The following is a 19164-nucleotide window of genomic DNA, read 5'->3' on the forward strand; positions in this document are numbered from 1 at the left end:
TTTTCTTCTTTTGGTTGTTAGAGTGGTATAAGTGACTACAAAGTGTGTAGCTTTGCCCTGTTGAGCTTATATCTCAAGCTGTGGTGGTTTCATGTTGGGGTCGAAAAAAGAGATGTGTGAGGAAGCTGGTAACCATGTCTGTGTCCTGCTTTTTAAAAATCTGTCATTATTGAAGATCATAATTACGTCATATGTCACTTAACAATGGGGATACCTTTCTGAGAAATGTATCATTGGGCTATTTTGTCATTCTGTAAACAACATGGAGTACCTGCACAAACCTAGATGGTAGAGCCTTCTACACACCTAGGTTATGTGGTACAGCTATTGCTTGTAGGCTGTAAACTTATATAGCATGTTACTGTACTGAATGTTATAGACAGTTGTAACATAATGTTAAGTATTCGTGTATGTAAACATAGAAAAGGTGCAGTAAAAATACAGTATAAAAGATTAAAAATGGTATATCTGTATAGGGCACTTGGTTTGAATGGAGTTTGCAGGACTGGAAGTTGCTCTGGATGAGTCAGTGAGTGAGTGGTGAGTGAATGTGCAGGCCTAGGACATTACTGTACACTACAGTGGACTTTATGAACACTGTACACTTAGGCTATACTACATTTATTTCTTAAATTTGTCTTCAATAATATTTTTTGCTGTAACTTTTTATTTTATAATAACAAATTTTAGAAAACTTTTTGATTCTTTTATAGTAACACTTAGCTTAAAACACAAATACATTGAACAGATGTATAAAAGTATTATCTTTGTAATCTTTATTCTATAAGCTTTTTTCTATTTTAGAAGTTCTTTCTTTTTTCACTTAAAACTTTTTTTTTTTTGTTAAAAACAAAGACATAAACTTACACATTAGCCTAGGCCTACTCAGGGTCAAGATCATCAAGATGCCACTGGGCAGTAGGAATTTTTTAGTTCCTATGGGCCACCATCATATATGCCACCCCTTGTTTACTGAAATGTCATTATGCAGTGCATAGCTGTATTGCAAAACCGTTTTAAATAATGTGCATTTGTAGCTAGGTGTTATCTACCATTAGAAGATAATCCTGAAGGATCAACTATATAAATAAGAAAGACAAGTTCTCAAAGTAGCTATAGTGTTTTCCATAGTGGTTAACATGCCTTATAGTGGAATAGAAAAATGTCCCTTAAATATTTAAAATAAAATATTCTGTTTGAGGTAAGCCTCAATATGTAAACAAAAGGAAGGCTTTTTATCTCTTTTTAAAAGCAAAATGTTTATGAACTTTGGCATAAAAATGTAAGGATCCATCATAGTGAATATTGTTCATAAAATCCTAATTCACTTTAAACTCATTATCATTAACGATGAACTTTTTAACTCATTAAAAGAAACATATACATAAAGCTACTGATAATTTTGTATGTTAAAATAAAATACTACTAGTACATATTTTTTGTTAAATATATGTACTTATTCAATATGTTTTTTAAACATTTGTTATGTTGTAGATATAAGGAATTATTTATTTGTTCCCATGTCTCAAATATAAGGCTTTTTAAAGTAGTGCAGTATCATTAAGATCATTACAATATCATTAAGTATTTTTCTGCATATACAAAATTCTGTGTGAATACGTGAGTTAAACTATATCCCAGGTGAAAGCATAAATAGTGGAATTCTACTGGAAATATATCTCTTAAAGAGAGGAATCATGACCATACTTTGCCTGTGCATATAAAAAAGAGAAATGTTTGCATTGCTAAAAAGCAAATTGCCCCAGGAGCTAGCATAATATTTTATGCTAATAATAAATAGGAAAATAAACATTTTACAACATCAAGCCAAATGGGGAATGGCTGTAATTGGAATAGATATTTAATATGATTTGATAAATTAGATTGTTACTACTTCATTGAATAACACAAACTGAACCTGAAAGAAATCACTTAGAAGTTTTATCTATTGGTTGTATCTTGCATTGTCTTGAAAATGTTAGCAATTTCAAAAAGTATTTTTGTTAAATTTTTCTTTAAAAATCATTAACAACTTATGGTGCTTTAGCTGATGTAAGCTGCTTTTCCTCATAGGTTAATACATATCCATGAATAACTGAAAATAAAGACTAATGTTTAAATAAGTGAAGTAAGCAGGTGTGAGTTTAGGCTTATTTTAATGTTCTTTTGTATTGCTCTCATGCGACTCTCCATAGCAGTATATTCTTTGACAGTGGTTGTGGGGAGGGGTTGAGAGTTACAAGAATTTTGGAATGGAAGGTGAACCTATTGAAAATTTATAGTTAAACTGATCTTTGGCAATGTATGTTTCACAAAGTGCTAATCACACTTTGGTTTTAGAATATAAGCTAAACTTTTTAAAGATGTTAGACAGTGAATAGTAAAATACATTCATGTGCCACATAATGATGTTTCAGTCAATGACTGACTGCATGTATGACAAGATCCCATAATATTGTGTCTGTATCATAGAGCCTAAGTGTGTAGTAGGTTATACTGTCTAGGGTTGTGTAAGTACACTCTATGTTGTTGACGCAATGACAAATGAATTTCTCAGAATGTATCCCCATTATTAAGCAGTGTGTAACTGTAGATCAGTTTATCTTATATTTAATTTTCTGAGATAGTTTTGGACAAACTGTAGAGTCTGTTGAAACATGAAATAAAAATTAAAAATATATGTGTAGTTGTCTGAAAATGTGCCTTTCTGTTATGTCAGTAGCCCTAGAACAATTCTGTTTTAGAGGGACTTAAAACAAGAATTAGATTGTGTGGTTTCAATCTGAAGAATAGCTGAACTTGTCCAGTCAGCTGTAATTTGTCTCAAGTTTAGATCTGGAGAAGTGGATGCTGTTCTTAGCAGCTATCCAGTAATTACAACTGTTTCTGACAAAGAAAGTATGGAGCCATCCAAGTACTTACATCCTTAGAGAATGCATCTTGCATCCCTATATGGAGGGTGATGGGTGGTTGAAAGCCACAGAAAGGGTAACCTCTCAAATCAAAGAAAATTCAGCAAGGGTTTATAAAGGAAAGGGAAGAAGAATTGGTCATATCCAGACTGCTGATCTCTTAAAGGAGGTGATCCCCAGTAAGAGGAGGCCCATCTTTTTTTTTTTTGCTAAACTTCCTTCTTGAAGTTTTATCTGCCTCCTTTTTCCTTGATCTTCCTTGTACCCCTTTACTTAAAATCACATTTTATTGGTAACTCTTTTTCAGAACTGATGTCTATCATTGGTACCAATTGTGACAATAGATACCTTGCTCCAAGTTGGGGCACACCCTAGTCTCTCTCTGCCTTATGTTTATTTTTCTGTTCTCTATAGCCTTCTCCATCAGTCATTTTGGGAAAACTTTATAAGTAAATGACTGAAAATACAGGTTTCAAAGGGAGATTCTCAGAATTCTTGATACATGACAGAGTTTTCATTGATCTAAATAGAAATAAAGACAATTTGCTGAAAATTTCAAGTTTCCAAAAAATTAAACTTAGTCATATCTTTTACTCTTTATTCAAGTGTCCTTTCATGAAATTATAATGATAGTAGTTGGAAGTTTTGTTTATGTTTGGTTTTAATACTCTCATGTGGCAAAACAAAATGTTGGCAACCCTTATTACTCAAAATTTTTGGAAATTTTTATATTGATCTTTGAAATTATTGAAGTGAAATTCCTTTGGAAAATTTTGCATAGTGACCTACTGACCACTGGAGCAAAAGTATGTAAATCTACTTGCTTAATTGTTCTTTAGGAAAGACCACACACATAATTTAAATGAAACATGGTTGCCTTTTGTTACACTCCAAGTGTGGGTCATGTGTAATGCAGCAAAGTAGAACTTGACTAGGTCATCCTTATGTGGTGGCTATAATTCTCTTATTGGTCACATGAAGGGGTATGGCTTGCAGGAATTTTAACCTTATAAAGACAACTCTAGAAGGAGCTAAGTCTTTGGGGATTTAGTTTCATATTCGGGTTATGTTGGAACCATTTTCTTTTTCTTGTTTTACTAAGTTTTTTTCATTTCTTTGGGTTTTTAATTTCGCTGATAGGTTTATAAGCTTTACTACTATATGTGGGTGGATAAGAGTTTCCCGTTAAAAAGCAGGCGGGCAATGATATAAATTAAATGGTTTTTCCAGTCATTTAATAAAAGGTCTTACTTGGAAAAAAAATAGTAAATGTGAAGATAAAAAGTGGTCTCCCTACATTTTCTACATTGTAAGCACAATTTTTTGTTTTGATTTTCTAAAAATTAATAAAGATGACTAAAAGTGAGGTGTTAATTTAAAAATTAAAAATTTGAAAGATCGTTTTTCTGGTGAGAGACTTCAAAAAATTCATTTTAAATATGCATGAACATTTTTTCACAGTATTTGAGTATATTTGGTCAGATTATTTTTACAAGGCTAAAAAACTTACAGTATCTTAACTGTCAAATAATTGCAAATTTCTTTTAGAAACACATTTAGCATATTTAAAACTTTGAACAGACTTTCAGAAGATAAGTGCACAGCATATTTTTGTAGTGATTTAATGTAATGATTATGAACATAATTTGAGAAATAAATCAGCTTTAGTGAATTTTACTGTAAATTTTTTATTTAGGGCACATACCTTAATAATTTAATTGTGAAAGCTATGCATTTGACTTTAATTGCAGCTTTTAGCATGCTTTATTTTAAATGTGCTAAATCACTAATTTTTGTTCCTGTGGATATGATACAGTTGAAGGCATGTATGGCAGGGGATTTTACTATACAGGGATTTTTAATACTTAAATTTTGAATTTAAAAGAAGATTTTTTTTTTCTTCGAGATGGAGTCCTGCTCTGTCACCCAGGCTGGAGTACAGTGGCATGATCTTGGCTCACTGCAACCTCTGCCTCCTGGGTTCAAGCAATTCTCCTGCCTCAGCCTCCCAAGTAGCTGGAATTACAGGCGTGTGCCACCATGCCCAGCTAATTTTTGTATTTTTAGTAGAGATGGGGTTTCACCATGTTGGCCAGGCTGGTCTGGAACTCCTGACTTTGTGATCTGCCCGCCTTGGCCTCCCAAACTGCTAGGATTGCAGGTGTGAGTCACTGTGCCTGGCCTAAAAGAAGATTTGAAATATCATTGCGTGTTTTCTCGGCAGTCTCTTATTTTCCCCTTAGAATTATTTAAATAATAATTTAAGTGGCAAAATTACCTGCTCCTTCACAAGGATAAAGATAAACATTTTATAGATGAGTTGTGTAGGTAGGAATAGATATTTCTGATTTCTAATTTAATATATTTACAATCATAATTATATTATTGGATAATCTTAAATTACTTAAATATACATATTCATTTACTTAAGGTTAGCAATTAAAGAATTGTTTTTAGATTATTTTCTAGAAACTAAAAAATATTTTTGGGGTGTTAGGGGACAGTGGGAATTAGAGACTCTGAAAATCTAACAGAAGCTTTGGACCCTTTCACCGGAAGAATGCTGGCAAACACAAACACACATTTGGTATGCTGTTTCAGGGCAGTCACTGACACTGGGTGTGCTCAAGAGATCAGAGGCAACTATATTAAAAACACTTGCCATTAATATGAGGAATATATTATTAAGCATCTCAACTTTTGCAAAAAAAATGGTATTTACACTTGGAAATGTATTTCAGCTGACTCCACTTTTAAAATGCAGGTTCTTGTTCTAAGTTAATATGTCTGGTTAGTTTCATTTTCAGAACTTTTGATTCATTGTTTAATTGGAAAAATATGTGGCAGGTTTGCATGTAGAAGTAAGTTTTCTTTTGGTGAAGAAATATCCTTGAGTTAACATTTTATTCTAATTTATGCAATTGCGAAAACAGATCATCTTAATCATAGCATTACATCACATCTTTGTTCTTCCTTTTTGTTAAGAAAAACTAGTAGCCAATATTCGGTTCTTTTTGTTTTGTTTCTAACATTTTCTGTCTAGCTCTCTTGCCTGCTTCCTTGATAGAAAAGACAGTTGCTGTGATGGTCAGAAATATTTAGCCTAATAAGGAGAAAAGTCACCATAATAAGAGTGTGTAAAATCAGGTTTAAAATGACTAGCCTTAAAGTTATGGGTGAAATCCAAGGTCTGGTTTTTGTTTTTAAGCCGTGAGTTAATTCTTTTTTTAAAAAAAGTAGTGTATTGCAATAAAATTTACCCATTTAACATGTAAACCTCAATGGTCAAAGCCTGTTTTTATGGAGGCAAAACAAGCATGCTTTATTAACAAAGTCAAAGAAGTACTTATCTCTTTAATTTGTCCTAGGGTATTGAATAATTTTCAGAGATTCTCAAAGCAAAGAGCCCATTTTCTGCTCCTTTGCTAAAAGCACTAGGTACTTTGGCATTCTCTTGTGTCTCTGTGAGAAAGTATATTAGCCTTAACAAAGCCCACCTGTAAATATGTATCAGTGTGAAAATTTTGAACACAATTCTTCAAGGAGATTTGAATCCATGGGACTTTAACGTCAACAGAGTGAACATTTTTTTTTTTAACTATGCTTATGTCTATTTTTTGGCATTTAAAAATAATTATTAACAAAATACTTGCTCCTGATTATCTCTAAAGTATGTGTGTGTGTTTTAAATCACTGAAAGTCTTTAAAACTTAAGACTGAAATATTTGAGTTAAGTGGAATGAATTTTCAAGAGCATTGAAGTTATAAGGGACCTAGAAATATTCTGTATGCCTAAATAGTGCTCTAAGTATTGACTAGTAGTTGTTTCCAGCATCAGTTCAGTTACCAAAACAAATAATAATTTTTGTGTTCTTAGTAGCTGTCTTAGAAGAGATGGTAACACTTGAAATTTTGGTAAAAAAATTTTGGTAAAAATATTCTACATATGTTAACTTCATTACTTATTTTCTGTTTTTCATGTTAAAATGTTGTTTAAAGAACAAAATTAAATGATTTTCATCTAATGTTTTATTCTGTGAATGTATTTTGGGAATTTTTTCCCCATTTTCCTTCTACTGTTTATTTGGTATGTCATCCTTAAATTGGATATGCAGTAGGTTTAGAAAACATCTTTGATTTTTAGATTTTTTTCCATAATAATCAAGTTTTATATATGAAATATCACGAAAAGAAGTTCTAGGTTATAAATATATTAATGACATACATATATAGCATCTCATTTGTTTTCATCAGCTGTTTCATAGTTCTGTATTATAATTTTTATTCACAGACATTTAATGATTACCCTTAATATTCATGACAGGAGCCCTCTGGCACAAATGGAAGAAGAAAGAAGGGAGCATGTAGCTAAAATGAAGAAGATGGAGATGGAGATGGAGCAGGTGTTTGAGATGAAGGTCAAAGAAAAAGTTCAAAAACTGAAGGACTCTGAAGCTGAGGTAATCAGTCTAATATTCTATCTCTTAGCAGACATTGCGTTCCTTTTTAAGTAGTGTCTTCAGTAAAATTTATAGATAAAGTAACCTTTTATGCATGTTTTTTCAAAATTAATACCCTAATGTAACAAAATGGAGAAATTTCTAGAAGCAAGCACTGTGTTTATAATAATATATGCTTTAATATGTAAGTGCTTAGACATAGTAGTATATTAGGTAGGACAGTGTAATAGAATACTTACAATGAATTATTAAAGTTATGATGAACAAGTTTGAGTTGTGAAAAAATAAAATTACAAACCATTCCATACAGGTGGCATAAGAACACTAAAGATGAGAGTTTGGGGGTGGATGTGTGCACAAAAACTAGTGTTAGGATAATAATAATTGACCATACTTATTTGTGTATGAATGAAAAAGAGGGAAATAACCTTTATTGAACTAAAGATATGCCTGGATAAATTACACACAATTAAAGGAGAGAAAATTAGGGAATGTGATAATTTTTGTTAAGGTTGGGCCTTTCTTATTTATAATGTACATGTACAACATTGGGCAGGGTAATGACAAAACATCCCAGAAGACGTATCTACTATTTTGAAACCCTTCTAGATGTTGAGTTATACATTTAGTTTCTATTAATCAAAAAGACCTTGGAGACATTTCCTTCAATAGGTGGCAAGAGAGAAAAGATGGAGAAAAAGATAAACTGAACATAAGAATCCATAGAACAGTTAGTTTGATAGATGTCTGAGAATAGTAGGAAAAAACTATGGGTAATCCCAAAATAAAGAAGTGATTTCAGTATGAAATTTTCTCCACATAAATTTGATATAATTAAAAATTATAAAATAGGCTGGGCATGGTGGCTCATGCCTGTAACGCCTGCGCTTTGAGAGGCTGAGGCAGGCAGATCACTTGAGTTCAGGAGTTTCAGACTAGCCTGGCCAACATGGTGAAACCCTGTCTCTATTAAAAATACAAAAATTAGCTGGGTGTGGTGGTGAGTACCTGTAATCCCAGCTACTTAGGAGGCTGAGGCTGGAAAATGGCTTGAACCTGGGAGGCAGAGGTTGTACTTAGCCGAGATCACGTCACTGCACTCCAACCTGGGCGACAGATCGAGACTTTGCCTCAAAAAAAAAAAAAAAAAAACGAAAAAAATCCTATAAAATAATAAATTATTTTAAAACATGTGAGATGAAGGCCAGGTGTGGTGGCTCACATCTGTAATCCCAGCAGTTTGGGAGACCAAAGAAGGATTGCTTGAGTCCAGGAGTTTGAGTTTGAGACCAGCCTAGGCAATATGACAAGACCCAATCTCTACAAAAAATTTTTTTAAATAGCTGGGCATGGTGGCATGCGCCTATGGTCCCAGCTATTCAGGAGGCTGAGGCAGGAGAATTACTTGAGCCTGGGAGATCGAGGCTGTATTGAACCATGATTGTGCTACTGTACCCCAGCCTGGGTGACAGAGCTAGACCTTGTCTCAAAATTATATACATAATTTATGGATGGATTTATATATATATATATATTTATATATATATATATTTATATATATATATATGGATGACAGTAATATAAAATATTTTTAAAACAATCTTTAATGATAAAATTTAGTAAGATCCCTGTGTTTTATGTGGCTTCACTGATATTTGTATCTAAGTATATTAAGAAGAGATTCAGATCTCTTCTGTTATATTCTTAGAGTTGATTGCATTGCTTTTGTAATTACTGCGTAAAATACGGAAACCTTTTTTGACTAAAGGCTTAACAAAAGTACTGTAATCCATTGAGTAAATAGAATGCATGGCATGAGAAAGTATTAAATAATTTCGAGGAAATGTTTTTATTCCACATAATTTCTCTTACATTATTGGGCTTTTCTTGTAATTTCTTACTAAAATCTTTCACTGTTGTTATATTTGTTTTGAGTTTAATTTAGCCAGGATATGGAATAATTACTCCTGGTTTGAGACTGCTGAGCACTACAGGACTAGCATCCCTGGCACTGCCACTAAATGCTAATAGCAGTGCCCTCCTATCATTGGGCAAATCAAAATGTGCATGCACACACACTCCCAATCAAGAATCACTGTCTTAGCTGTTTCTATTGTATTATAAATGAATAATTAAAGTTCTTAACATGACATTTTGGAGATTAATTTATCAGCCTGTCAAATATATGCATTGAATCTCTACCTCTTCAGTAATTCACATATAATCTGGAAAATCTATATCCAAAGAGGGGTTGAAAAACAGGAATAATCAAGAGTCTACTACATTATCTCCACACTTAGATTCCATTGAGAATCTAAAAGTAGTTTAACTTATATTTGAGGCAAATGTATTTTAGGACATGTTGCTAAGAGTAAATATTACAAATAAGTAATTGTGAATCTGTAGCCAAGGAACCCTTTGGAAATTTTCATGATTACTATGAATGGTGAAGATAGTTTTGAAGAACTGTTCTTTGAAGGATGGAATGTTAACATTTAAAGGACCTGTGAAGAGCTCTGGGCCAAGGTTCCCACCTGATACTCTAAGCCATTAGAGAATTAGGCATGCTCATTCTAGATTCTTTGTCTTTTATGAAACCACATCTAGAGTGTATTTACCAACATCCCTGTGGTAATGAGTTTGCAAATCATCATGTATATGATACATGATATATATTATGTAAATATGATACATGTAAATACATAAATAGGTAAAGAAACCCTTTTAGCCTTGTTTAATACAGTTTCTCCTTAACTCCATTACGCTGGAAATACTTGTTTGGGGCACAACTAGCAGCACAGTACATCAGTCACAGCACCAAGCATCTTTCATTTATTGTGTTGTCTAGTGCACACCACAGCCCTACAAGGTAGATATTATTGCCCATCTCTCCTTTATAGATAAGAAGAAGGATAAATTAACTTAATATGCCAGCATTTGAACCCAGTTAATTTTTAAGTTTGCTGTTAATTGCTAGATAGGTTCACAGTCCTGTTTTTCACAACTTCAGAATGGAAAAAGCTCTGAAAACTGCAAAACCTAACATGAACTAAGTTTTAATCCTACATATTGTGAATATTTATATATTTTACTGAAACAAATAAAAAGTAATGTGTTTGATTATACTTGCTGCCCCAGATAGCCCAGAAGGTATTTTATAAATATAGTATGAGCTCATTTCTAAACAGTGTTGTGGTTTTAATAACTGAAAAATGTTGAACTTCGAAAGGCGTCTGACCCCATGGGTTTCTTAAGAGTGAGATTATGACCTATACCTTTATCTACGTGCAGTTAACACAAAAGATAATTACTTACATGTAACATAAATGTAAGTTAAAGAATGATGAACACTGTAAGCCTACCACCTGGCTTAAAAAAATAGAATGTTATCAACTCATTTGAAGACCCTGTGTGCCTGTCCCCTATTGTATCCCTCTCTCTCATTCCCAGAGGTAACTACTATTCCGAATTGTGTATATGTGATTCCCTTGCATTTAAAAAAAATAACTAGAGACATTTTCTTAGGTTCCTACTTTCTGACATTTGTTAGCAGCTTGTTTGCTGTCATCAGGAAGATTTCACCTCAGATTTACTCATGTTTGCTTAAGTGTGTCTTAGGTGATTCTGTCTTGTAAGAATTGCATGAAATAATTGAAATAGGAATAAATCTGAAGTCACTTCGGGCTTGCAAAAAAGAAAAATTGTATGCAAAATTATAATATATAATATATAATATGTATAATATAATAATGTTGTATATTAACATTATGTTAATGTTAACTCACCAATGTAGTAAAATCTATAACAGAACATAATTCCTGGATAACCGAAGGTTTTGAATAGTCCTTGGGTATTTGGCATAGGAGGATTTAATCTGCTTTTTAAAATTTGTTGACTTTTCTTTTTTTTTCAGAAATGGATTGACTTGCATCTAAATGAAATTATTTATCTAAGATCTCTTGGACTTAAAGCCCTTTGTTTCTGCAGTTACTTTGCATGAGTGTTTACTACCTCTCAGTCAGCATTCTTTACAGCATTAATACACACAGGAGGAAGGACCACCTGCGTTAGAATCCCTGTAACTTGTTGAAAATCCACATTTCCAAACTGAACACCCAGATATTCTAATTCAGTACATCTGAGTGAGGTTCAGGATTCTGTATGTTTAACAAACATCCCAGGTGATTTTCATGAAGACCAATGTCTGAGAACCACTGCTTACAGGAATCAGAGTACTTTACTGGCATCTTTGAACTCTTAGGATCCTAAACTACCTGCTTTCTTTTCACTTGTCTTAGCTTTCTAAACTTGGAATTAGGAGGCTTATTCAAGTCCTGGTTCTTCCACTTTCTGGCTAGCAATCTTGGGCAAGTCATTTAAATTCTGCAACTGTTTCCTCATCTGTACAATGAGAACAATGATGTCTTCACTGCCCAGCCTCCAACATATTTGTGATTAAAGAAAAATGAGATAAGATAGTAATTTTCCATTATAAAGTACTCCACACTGTTAAGTTTGTTGCTTTTTTTTTTTTTTTTTTTTTTTTTTTTTAACTGTTTCCCAAGATTATTGTCTTGGGTCACTGGCCTTTTGGGTCCTAAAGTAGGAGGAGTCCTTGACAGTGCTTCCAGGTAGTACTCTGAATTTACAATAGGGCTATTCAATGCTCATACTCCTATCCTTAGGGTGTCTGGATGAAACATACTTCTGCTTCTGATTTCTTAGTTTTGTTTTATATACTGTGCTATGATTTAGCTCCAGCGGCGCCATGAACAAATGAAAAAGAATTTGGAAGCACAGCACAAAGAATTAGAGGAAAAACGTCGTCAGTTTGAGGATGAGAAAGCAAACTGGGAAGCTCAACAACGTATTTTAGAACAACAGAACTCTTCGAGGTAACTAATAGATTACTAAGAAATGTGTGTATTAATGTTTTAAAGAATTGTTTTCCTACTTATTTAAAAAACATTAGAATAACACTTAAAAAGTCATCACCCATTATCATGCATTCCAAACAATGGTTTTCATGGATAAATATTTTTATATGGATGGATACAGTCTGTGTCCATTAGCAGTATTTTTTCAGTACATCTTTCATGACTTAATCTTCATAATTATGATTTAGCAGCTTCATAACATTCTCCCCAGTTAACTTACCTTAATTGGATTTCTTACCTCCTCCCCCCAATTGTTGGACATAAGGGTTGTTGTCAATTTTTGGCACACAAAGGGAACATTCTTCAAAATCTGTTACATATTTAGGAATACGTTTTAACTGTACTGGATTATGTTGTTACGATAAAATTCTTAAGACAAAATGTTAGATATTTAATTTCCATTACAGCTAATCAATTACTTTCTCTTAATTTATACAAAATTCAATAATATTTGAATTTTTGGTGTTCTTTTCCTTAATAGTTTCATTTAAAACTGAAAAGTGGCATTCCTATAAGGATTATATAGTTTATCCTCATTACTAAACATTTTCAGATTTGACATTTGTTCTACTACACTATACTACTGTTAACATTTTCCCCAAAGAAGAGGAAAATAGATTTGTAAAAGCAGTTGCACTGCAGAATGCAAATGACAGTGGGGGAAAAGAACACCCTGTTTAATGCTGGTTGATATTTTTTAGTTTGTGCTGTTTCATTTGGAAATAATTGTTCTTGTATATTAAAATTGGGTTTTGCCATATTTTTTACTATTTATCCTGGAGTTTTGTCAAATATTTGTCTAAGAAAATACTATTATAGATTAACATTGTCTTAGCTGTTTACTTCTAAGTCTTTTAATTTTTTTCAATGAAAAAGTATCTGAAAATCCCAACATTGTTGTAATTGGGTTAGCTGTTGTTATCATGTTTATCAAATGGTTACTCATCTTGATTATTTCCCTTTCATCATTTAGAACCTTGGAAAAGAACAAGAAGAAAGGGAAGATCTTTTAAACTCTCTATTGACCACCAGTTACGTATTAGTTGCCAATATGCCAGCTTGGACATCAGTGTTTGTTGGATCCGTTTGACCAATTTGCACCAGTTTTATCCATAATGATGGATTTAACAGCATGACAAAAATTATTTTTTTTGTTGTTGTTCTTGATGGAGATTAAGATGCCTTGAATTGTCTAGGGTGTTGTGTACTTAGAAAGTAACAGCTCTAAGTACCTTTCCTACATTTTCTTTTTCTTTTTTTATTAAACAGATATCTTCAGTTTAATGCAAGAGAACATTTTACTGTTGTACAATCATGTTCTGGTGGTTTGATTGTTTACAGGATATTCCAAAATAAAAGGACTCTGGAAGGTTTTCATTGAGGATAAATTGCCATAATATGATGCAAACTATGCTTCTCTATGATAATTATAATACAAAGGTTCCATTCAGTGCAGCATATACAATAATGTAATTTAGTCTAACACAGTTGACCCTATTTTTGACACTTCCATTGTTTAAAAATACACATGGAAAAAAAAACCCTATATGCTTACAGTGCACCTAGAGCTTTTTTATAACAACCTCTTTTTGTTTGTTTGTTTTGGATTCTTTAAATATATATTATTCTCATTTAGTGCCCTCTTTAGCCAGAATCTCATTACTGCTTCATTTTTGTAATAACATTTAATTTAGATATTTTCCATATATTGGCCCAGCTAAAATAGAATATAGCATCTTTCATATGGTAGGAACCAACAAGGAAACTTTCCTTTAACTCCCTTTTTACACTTTATGGTAAGTAGCGGGGGGAAAATGCATTTATAGATCATTTCTAGGCAAAATTGTGAAGCTAATGACCAACCTGTTTCTACCTATATGCAGTCTCTTTATTTTACTAGAAATGGGAATCATGGCCTCTTGAAGAGAAAAAAGTCACCATTCTGCATTTAGCTGTATTCATATATTGCATTTCTGTATTTTTTGTTTGTATTGTAAAAAATTCACATAATAAACGATGTTGTGATGTAATAGTGTGTGGGGTCTTAAATATCCTATAGTCGATGTACTAGACTAGAGTATGTTTGGGAAGAAGCTTTTCAACTTGAGTTTGCCTCCTCTACGATGACATCTTTTATATGCTTGTCTCATTTAGAATGCATATGTGCTGGTTTTCTAATTTAAGAGATACCATATCTCTATTCATTTCTATCTCTCATTTGTATGCTTATTTTTCTGAGATCAATTTTTTTTGTTTCCCCCAGACAGGGTCTTGCTTCATTGCCCAGGCTGGAGTGCAGTGGCACAAACATGACTCACTGCAGCCTCAACCCTCTGGACTCAAGCAGTCCTCCTGCCTCAGCCCCCTGAGCAGCTGGATTGCAGGCATGCACCACGACGCCTGGCTAATTTTTCTATTTTTTGTAGAGATGGGGTTTCATTATGTTGCCCAGGCTGATCTCGAACTCTTAAGCTCAAGTGATCCACCCACCTCAGCCTCCCAAAGTTCCGGGATTATAGGCATGAGCCATCATGCCCGGCCTCTGAGAACAGTTTCTAACTCATTCAGATTAGGTATACTCTCAAATTCCTGGAAACTGAAATTTTTTTAACTGGAAAGAGGGTAGTGTAATTTCTTTTCTCAAGGTCAAGTGACATAGATTTTAACATAATGCATAATTTAAGTAAGAAGTAAGTTACATGTAGCCCAGTTTATTATTTTGAAATGTTTTACCCTGTTTACTTTTTAAAATTAAAGACCTAAGCAGAGGGAATAATTATAAGTCAATAGCAGAGAGATTGTTGTTTGGGTGTTTATTTTTTTCCGTTTTTGTGTTGAGAGATTGGGTTAACACCTCTAGCCAAAAATGTTTGGTTTTAGGGAGGCTAAGAACAACCTACTGAATTTGGAGAATGCAAAGGTAAAAAATGTATATAGACTGCCTGCCTAACTGGTTAAGTACTACTGCTTCTGGGAAATATTATTTCAAAATTCTATGTATTATTATAATAAATTTGTAAGACACATTCATTATTCTACCATGCTAATGAAAACTTTCAGAAGTCTTTATCCATGGCATGCCCAGGGTTTCACCTGAATCTGATATAGCATCTATATAACTTTACTTTTACTAGGACTTTTGATTTTTGACTCCAGGCTTAAGTATGTCAGAAGGCTCTTTTTGCTATTTGGCCTGTGGATTTCTGAGAGGATCATTCACAATACATGTAAAATTCAGGTAGGCCTAAGGAAAGGCCAGCTTGTAGAAAGCAAAATGGCAATGTCTGTTCTCCACTGTCAGAGGCATTATGTAATTGAAGTATCCTGTTAGCCACTGTCTTTTCGCTAATTAAGTAGGGCTGAACAAGTAAGCACTAATACGGGTGAACCACGTGGGCACCTTGTGGATAGAGTTTTGCTGCCACCTAGTGGAATGGGATATCATTGCTTCCATAGCAGGTTCACAAGCAAGTTAAGTGGACACAGCTTATTTCTGTGTAGCTCAGGCTGTAATCTTGAAAGCTGAGGAGATACCCATGCCTCTTGGACTCATTCGCTGGGTGTCACATTACCACCTGCACATTCTGACCCACCGCATGTTAATATGTTTTATCCTCTTGGAAGAACTAATCTAGGAGTAGAAGTCAGAATATGGTAGGTAAGGGGAAAAAAGGAAAGATGGCTTGGTAGCTACGAATGCATCAGCAGCAAAATGTTGACTCAGAAAATTATCTAGATCACGGTCTCCAAACCTGATGCTGTTTCCTTACAGAAATATTTGTTGAGCATGTGTCCATAATTATATGTATTGATCAACGAAAATATATGTTAACAAATGTACTGCTACACTAATGTGAAAATTATGAAACAAAATTTGAAAGAGTGAAATAAAAAGGTTTGCACTCTTTTGCCAAGCCCCAGTGAATTATTACTTTCTACCTTGGAGGCCATCGATCTAGGTAGTATGTGGATAGTTAATAGTTATTGTTGAATCACCAGGGAAGGTCCTAGTGAAGACCGCTGTAATGTCCTACTTGATTTGAAAGGAAAATTTGCCACATCAGTAAATCGCAGTCCTTTCTGATGATAAGCTTGCAAATGTAAGTCCTTGCACTTCATTCAGAATTTTACCTGCCCCTTTTGTAATAACTTCCCGTAGCTGTCCTGTTCCAGATGGTAACCTAAGTAGTTACATGTGTTATTTAATCCTTAATGATAACAATTGGGTAAGTTATCTATTAGGATAACTTATTAATACATTAATAAATGAATAAGTTGCTAAACATTTTAAACCCTGCTTCCTCATCTGCAAAAGGATGGGGAAACTGAGGGTTTAAGATGTTTGGTAGCTTATTCAATAGGTGGTAACTGGCAGAACCGGAGTTTGAACTGGTCTTGGTTACATCAGGGCCTGTGCTTAAATCTTAAGCCTTACAAGTACCTGGTCTGCTACACTGCCACATTTCTGAAGCATGATCTTCTACAGAGTTGTTAGCACAGAGCAGAAGCTCCCTGATTAAAGGGTCAGCTGGCCACCAGGCAGCCTGGAGAAGCAGAAAGCACCAGACACGCTCATTGTCTCAGTTTAGACCCCAACTCTGAATTGGGCATGTAACTTCTCTGAATGTTTCCTCAGCTATAAATGGGCCCCATGCCTTCCTTGCTGGTTTGGAGTGAGGATTACATTGTGACTGCACACGTTAAGGTGTCCAGACCTCAAGAATGTGACAATCTGCTGGGGTCATGACAGACCAAAAAGTACTCAGTTTTAGTGATGGTTTATTTTTAGGAAGTGTGCATAGTGCCATGATAAGTCTCTGGATCTGCTTCTTTGTGCACAGAGATAGTCTTCTGGAGTTAATTCCATGGCAATAAGGTAATTTTGGTCAAAAGAGGAAAGGTGTTAGTAATTGGAGTTATAAAATACATCATTCTTTGTAAGTAGTGCTGAGATGGTTTATCAGAGTCTCATGTTTAATGAAAACTTTTGCTGCTTTTCAAGCAAACTTGGTTCCCATAATTTGGGATTAATCCATAGAATGTTCAAAATTTAGTGTCAGCCATTTTCAGCAGAAAATAGGGGCTGACAATTTCCTGTGTTCTTTAGAAGACTTTGAAAGCTTCATGGGAAGAATGAAGACAATTCTTGGCCAGAACATTAGTCCCATGGGGTGCTGGACCCAGCCAAACAGCCTTGTATTGGCAAAGGAGGGTCAAGTGAAAGGAGACCTTGTTCTGTGCCAGGCTCTCAAAGGGTAGCCTGAAACCCTATTGGCCACACAGAACCTCTGTTTTAGATGCTGTTTGTGGACCTGCCGAAATCTAATGCCACTCAGGGCTTTCTGAAACCCTGTGGGGGTGGGAAGAGGCAGTAGCTGACACCTCTGAGAGAAGAGGTTTGTGAAGATGTGGCATAGATGAGGAGGCTAGCAGAGGGGGGATAATCAGACACTACCAACAAACTTCCTTTTTATTCTCTTCGTTCTCTCTTTGAGGTGGACCACCCCACTTAGCTCCCTTTGTACAAGTATGTTGCAAGGGAGCAGCATTTCACTGGGAGATTTGCATGTAAGTAGAGCACAGATTCCCCTGGGTGAGGGGCTGGCTCTCACCCAAGTTTGGGGATACCAAACTAACTTGTTCTGGCAAAGGCATACAACATTTTTAGCCCTCATTTAATTCTGTTGTCTTTGAATTTTTAATGATCTCTTTCATATTTAAATATATGCTTTACTCTAGTGTAGCACAGAAAAATTCCCTGTGTCTTGGATAAGCCAGTAGTTTTAAGCTACTTGGCAAATGGTGAGTGAAACAATGAGCACTCTGGTATGGACCGTGGTGTTAATGTGAGCTTTTTTCCCGCGTTTCAGAAGTCAGGGAATGTATCGGTGGGATGTACTGGGAGCTGTCCAATTTTTTTTTTTTTTTTTTTTTCATAGGGATAAATCTCAATGTGTTTATACAAATCTCTGGCTTACCCTGATAAAGTTAAAAAACAAAACTAAATGTTGTATACAATATTTCGGGAACACAGTTCTCTCAGACACAAATGAAATCTTCCTTAGACCTTTGTATTGCTGGGCAGAGGTGCCAGGAACTCAAATTGGCATTTTCTCTCTCAAATCTCCACCTCATTAGTGCCTAATTAGACCCCATCCCTAAGAGTCAGGTGTTTGAAAGATGGAATGGAGACCACTGATAAAAATTCACTTTCTGTAGTCACCATTCAGGTATGATTGGCCTGATTATAGCTCATGTCCTGAAAAGGAGATAGATTTTTTTTCTCCCAACTTGTAAGGACTGATGAATTCATCCCACCAAATATGATTGTTTTAGACAGTATTGAAACTGGGAAAAATACCTGCCTGAAACGGGAGAGAGAACTCACTTGGAAGTCTAAGGGAAGGAAACAAAATTGGAAAAGCGCAGCAACAAGTGTCTTGGAGTCCTTGCTATGTGCAAATACAGAGTGTTCACATAGACTCTGAACTAGAACTCATGAGAATGCTATGACATGGCCATTTCCACCTCTTTATAAAAACAAGCAAGCTAAAATTTCACTGTGTGATTCTGTAACATTTGTATTTGTTATCCATTGTTCCACAATAAATGCCCCTCAATCCTGGCAACAAAATTTAAACCACAACAATCTGTAATAGTAACATTCGTTATCTTAGTTTCTGCAGGTTAGGAATTAAGTGGTTTAGCTGGGTGGTCTGGCAGGGTGCCTTGCAGTAAAGATGTTGGCTGAGGCTACAGTCAACTGTGGGCTTCAGTGGGAGTGGAGGATCTGCTTCCACGATGACTCACTGAAATCACTGGCAAGTTGATGTTAAGCCCCTTGCCACATGGACC

At 34.6% G+C, this 19164-nt stretch overlaps 1 protein-coding gene across 9 annotated transcripts in view; it reads left to right on the forward strand.

The window, feature by feature from the left end:
* SEPTIN7 (septin 7) overlaps positions 1 to 14339 on the forward strand; it is a 104099-nt gene extending 89760 nt beyond the window's left edge. For all 9 annotated transcript variants that reach the window (XM_009203105.2, XM_003896106.4, XM_009203108.3 and 6 more), the window contains 3 exons: positions 7237 to 7372; positions 12128 to 12267; positions 13283 to 14339. In XM_009203105.2, coding sequence (XP_009201369.1) covers positions 7237 to 7372; positions 12128 to 12267; positions 13283 to 13322 — 316 coding nt within the window. In that variant the 3' untranslated portion in view covers positions 13323 to 14339. The remainder of the gene's footprint in view (positions 1 to 7236; positions 7373 to 12127; positions 12268 to 13282) is intronic.
* Positions 14340 to 19164: the final 4825 nt, after the last annotated feature.

Source organism: Papio anubis, chromosome 4 (assembly GCF_008728515.1).
Source record: "Papio anubis isolate 15944 chromosome 4, Panubis1.0, whole genome shotgun sequence".
NCBI lineage: Eukaryota > Metazoa > Chordata > Mammalia > Primates > Cercopithecidae > Papio > Papio anubis.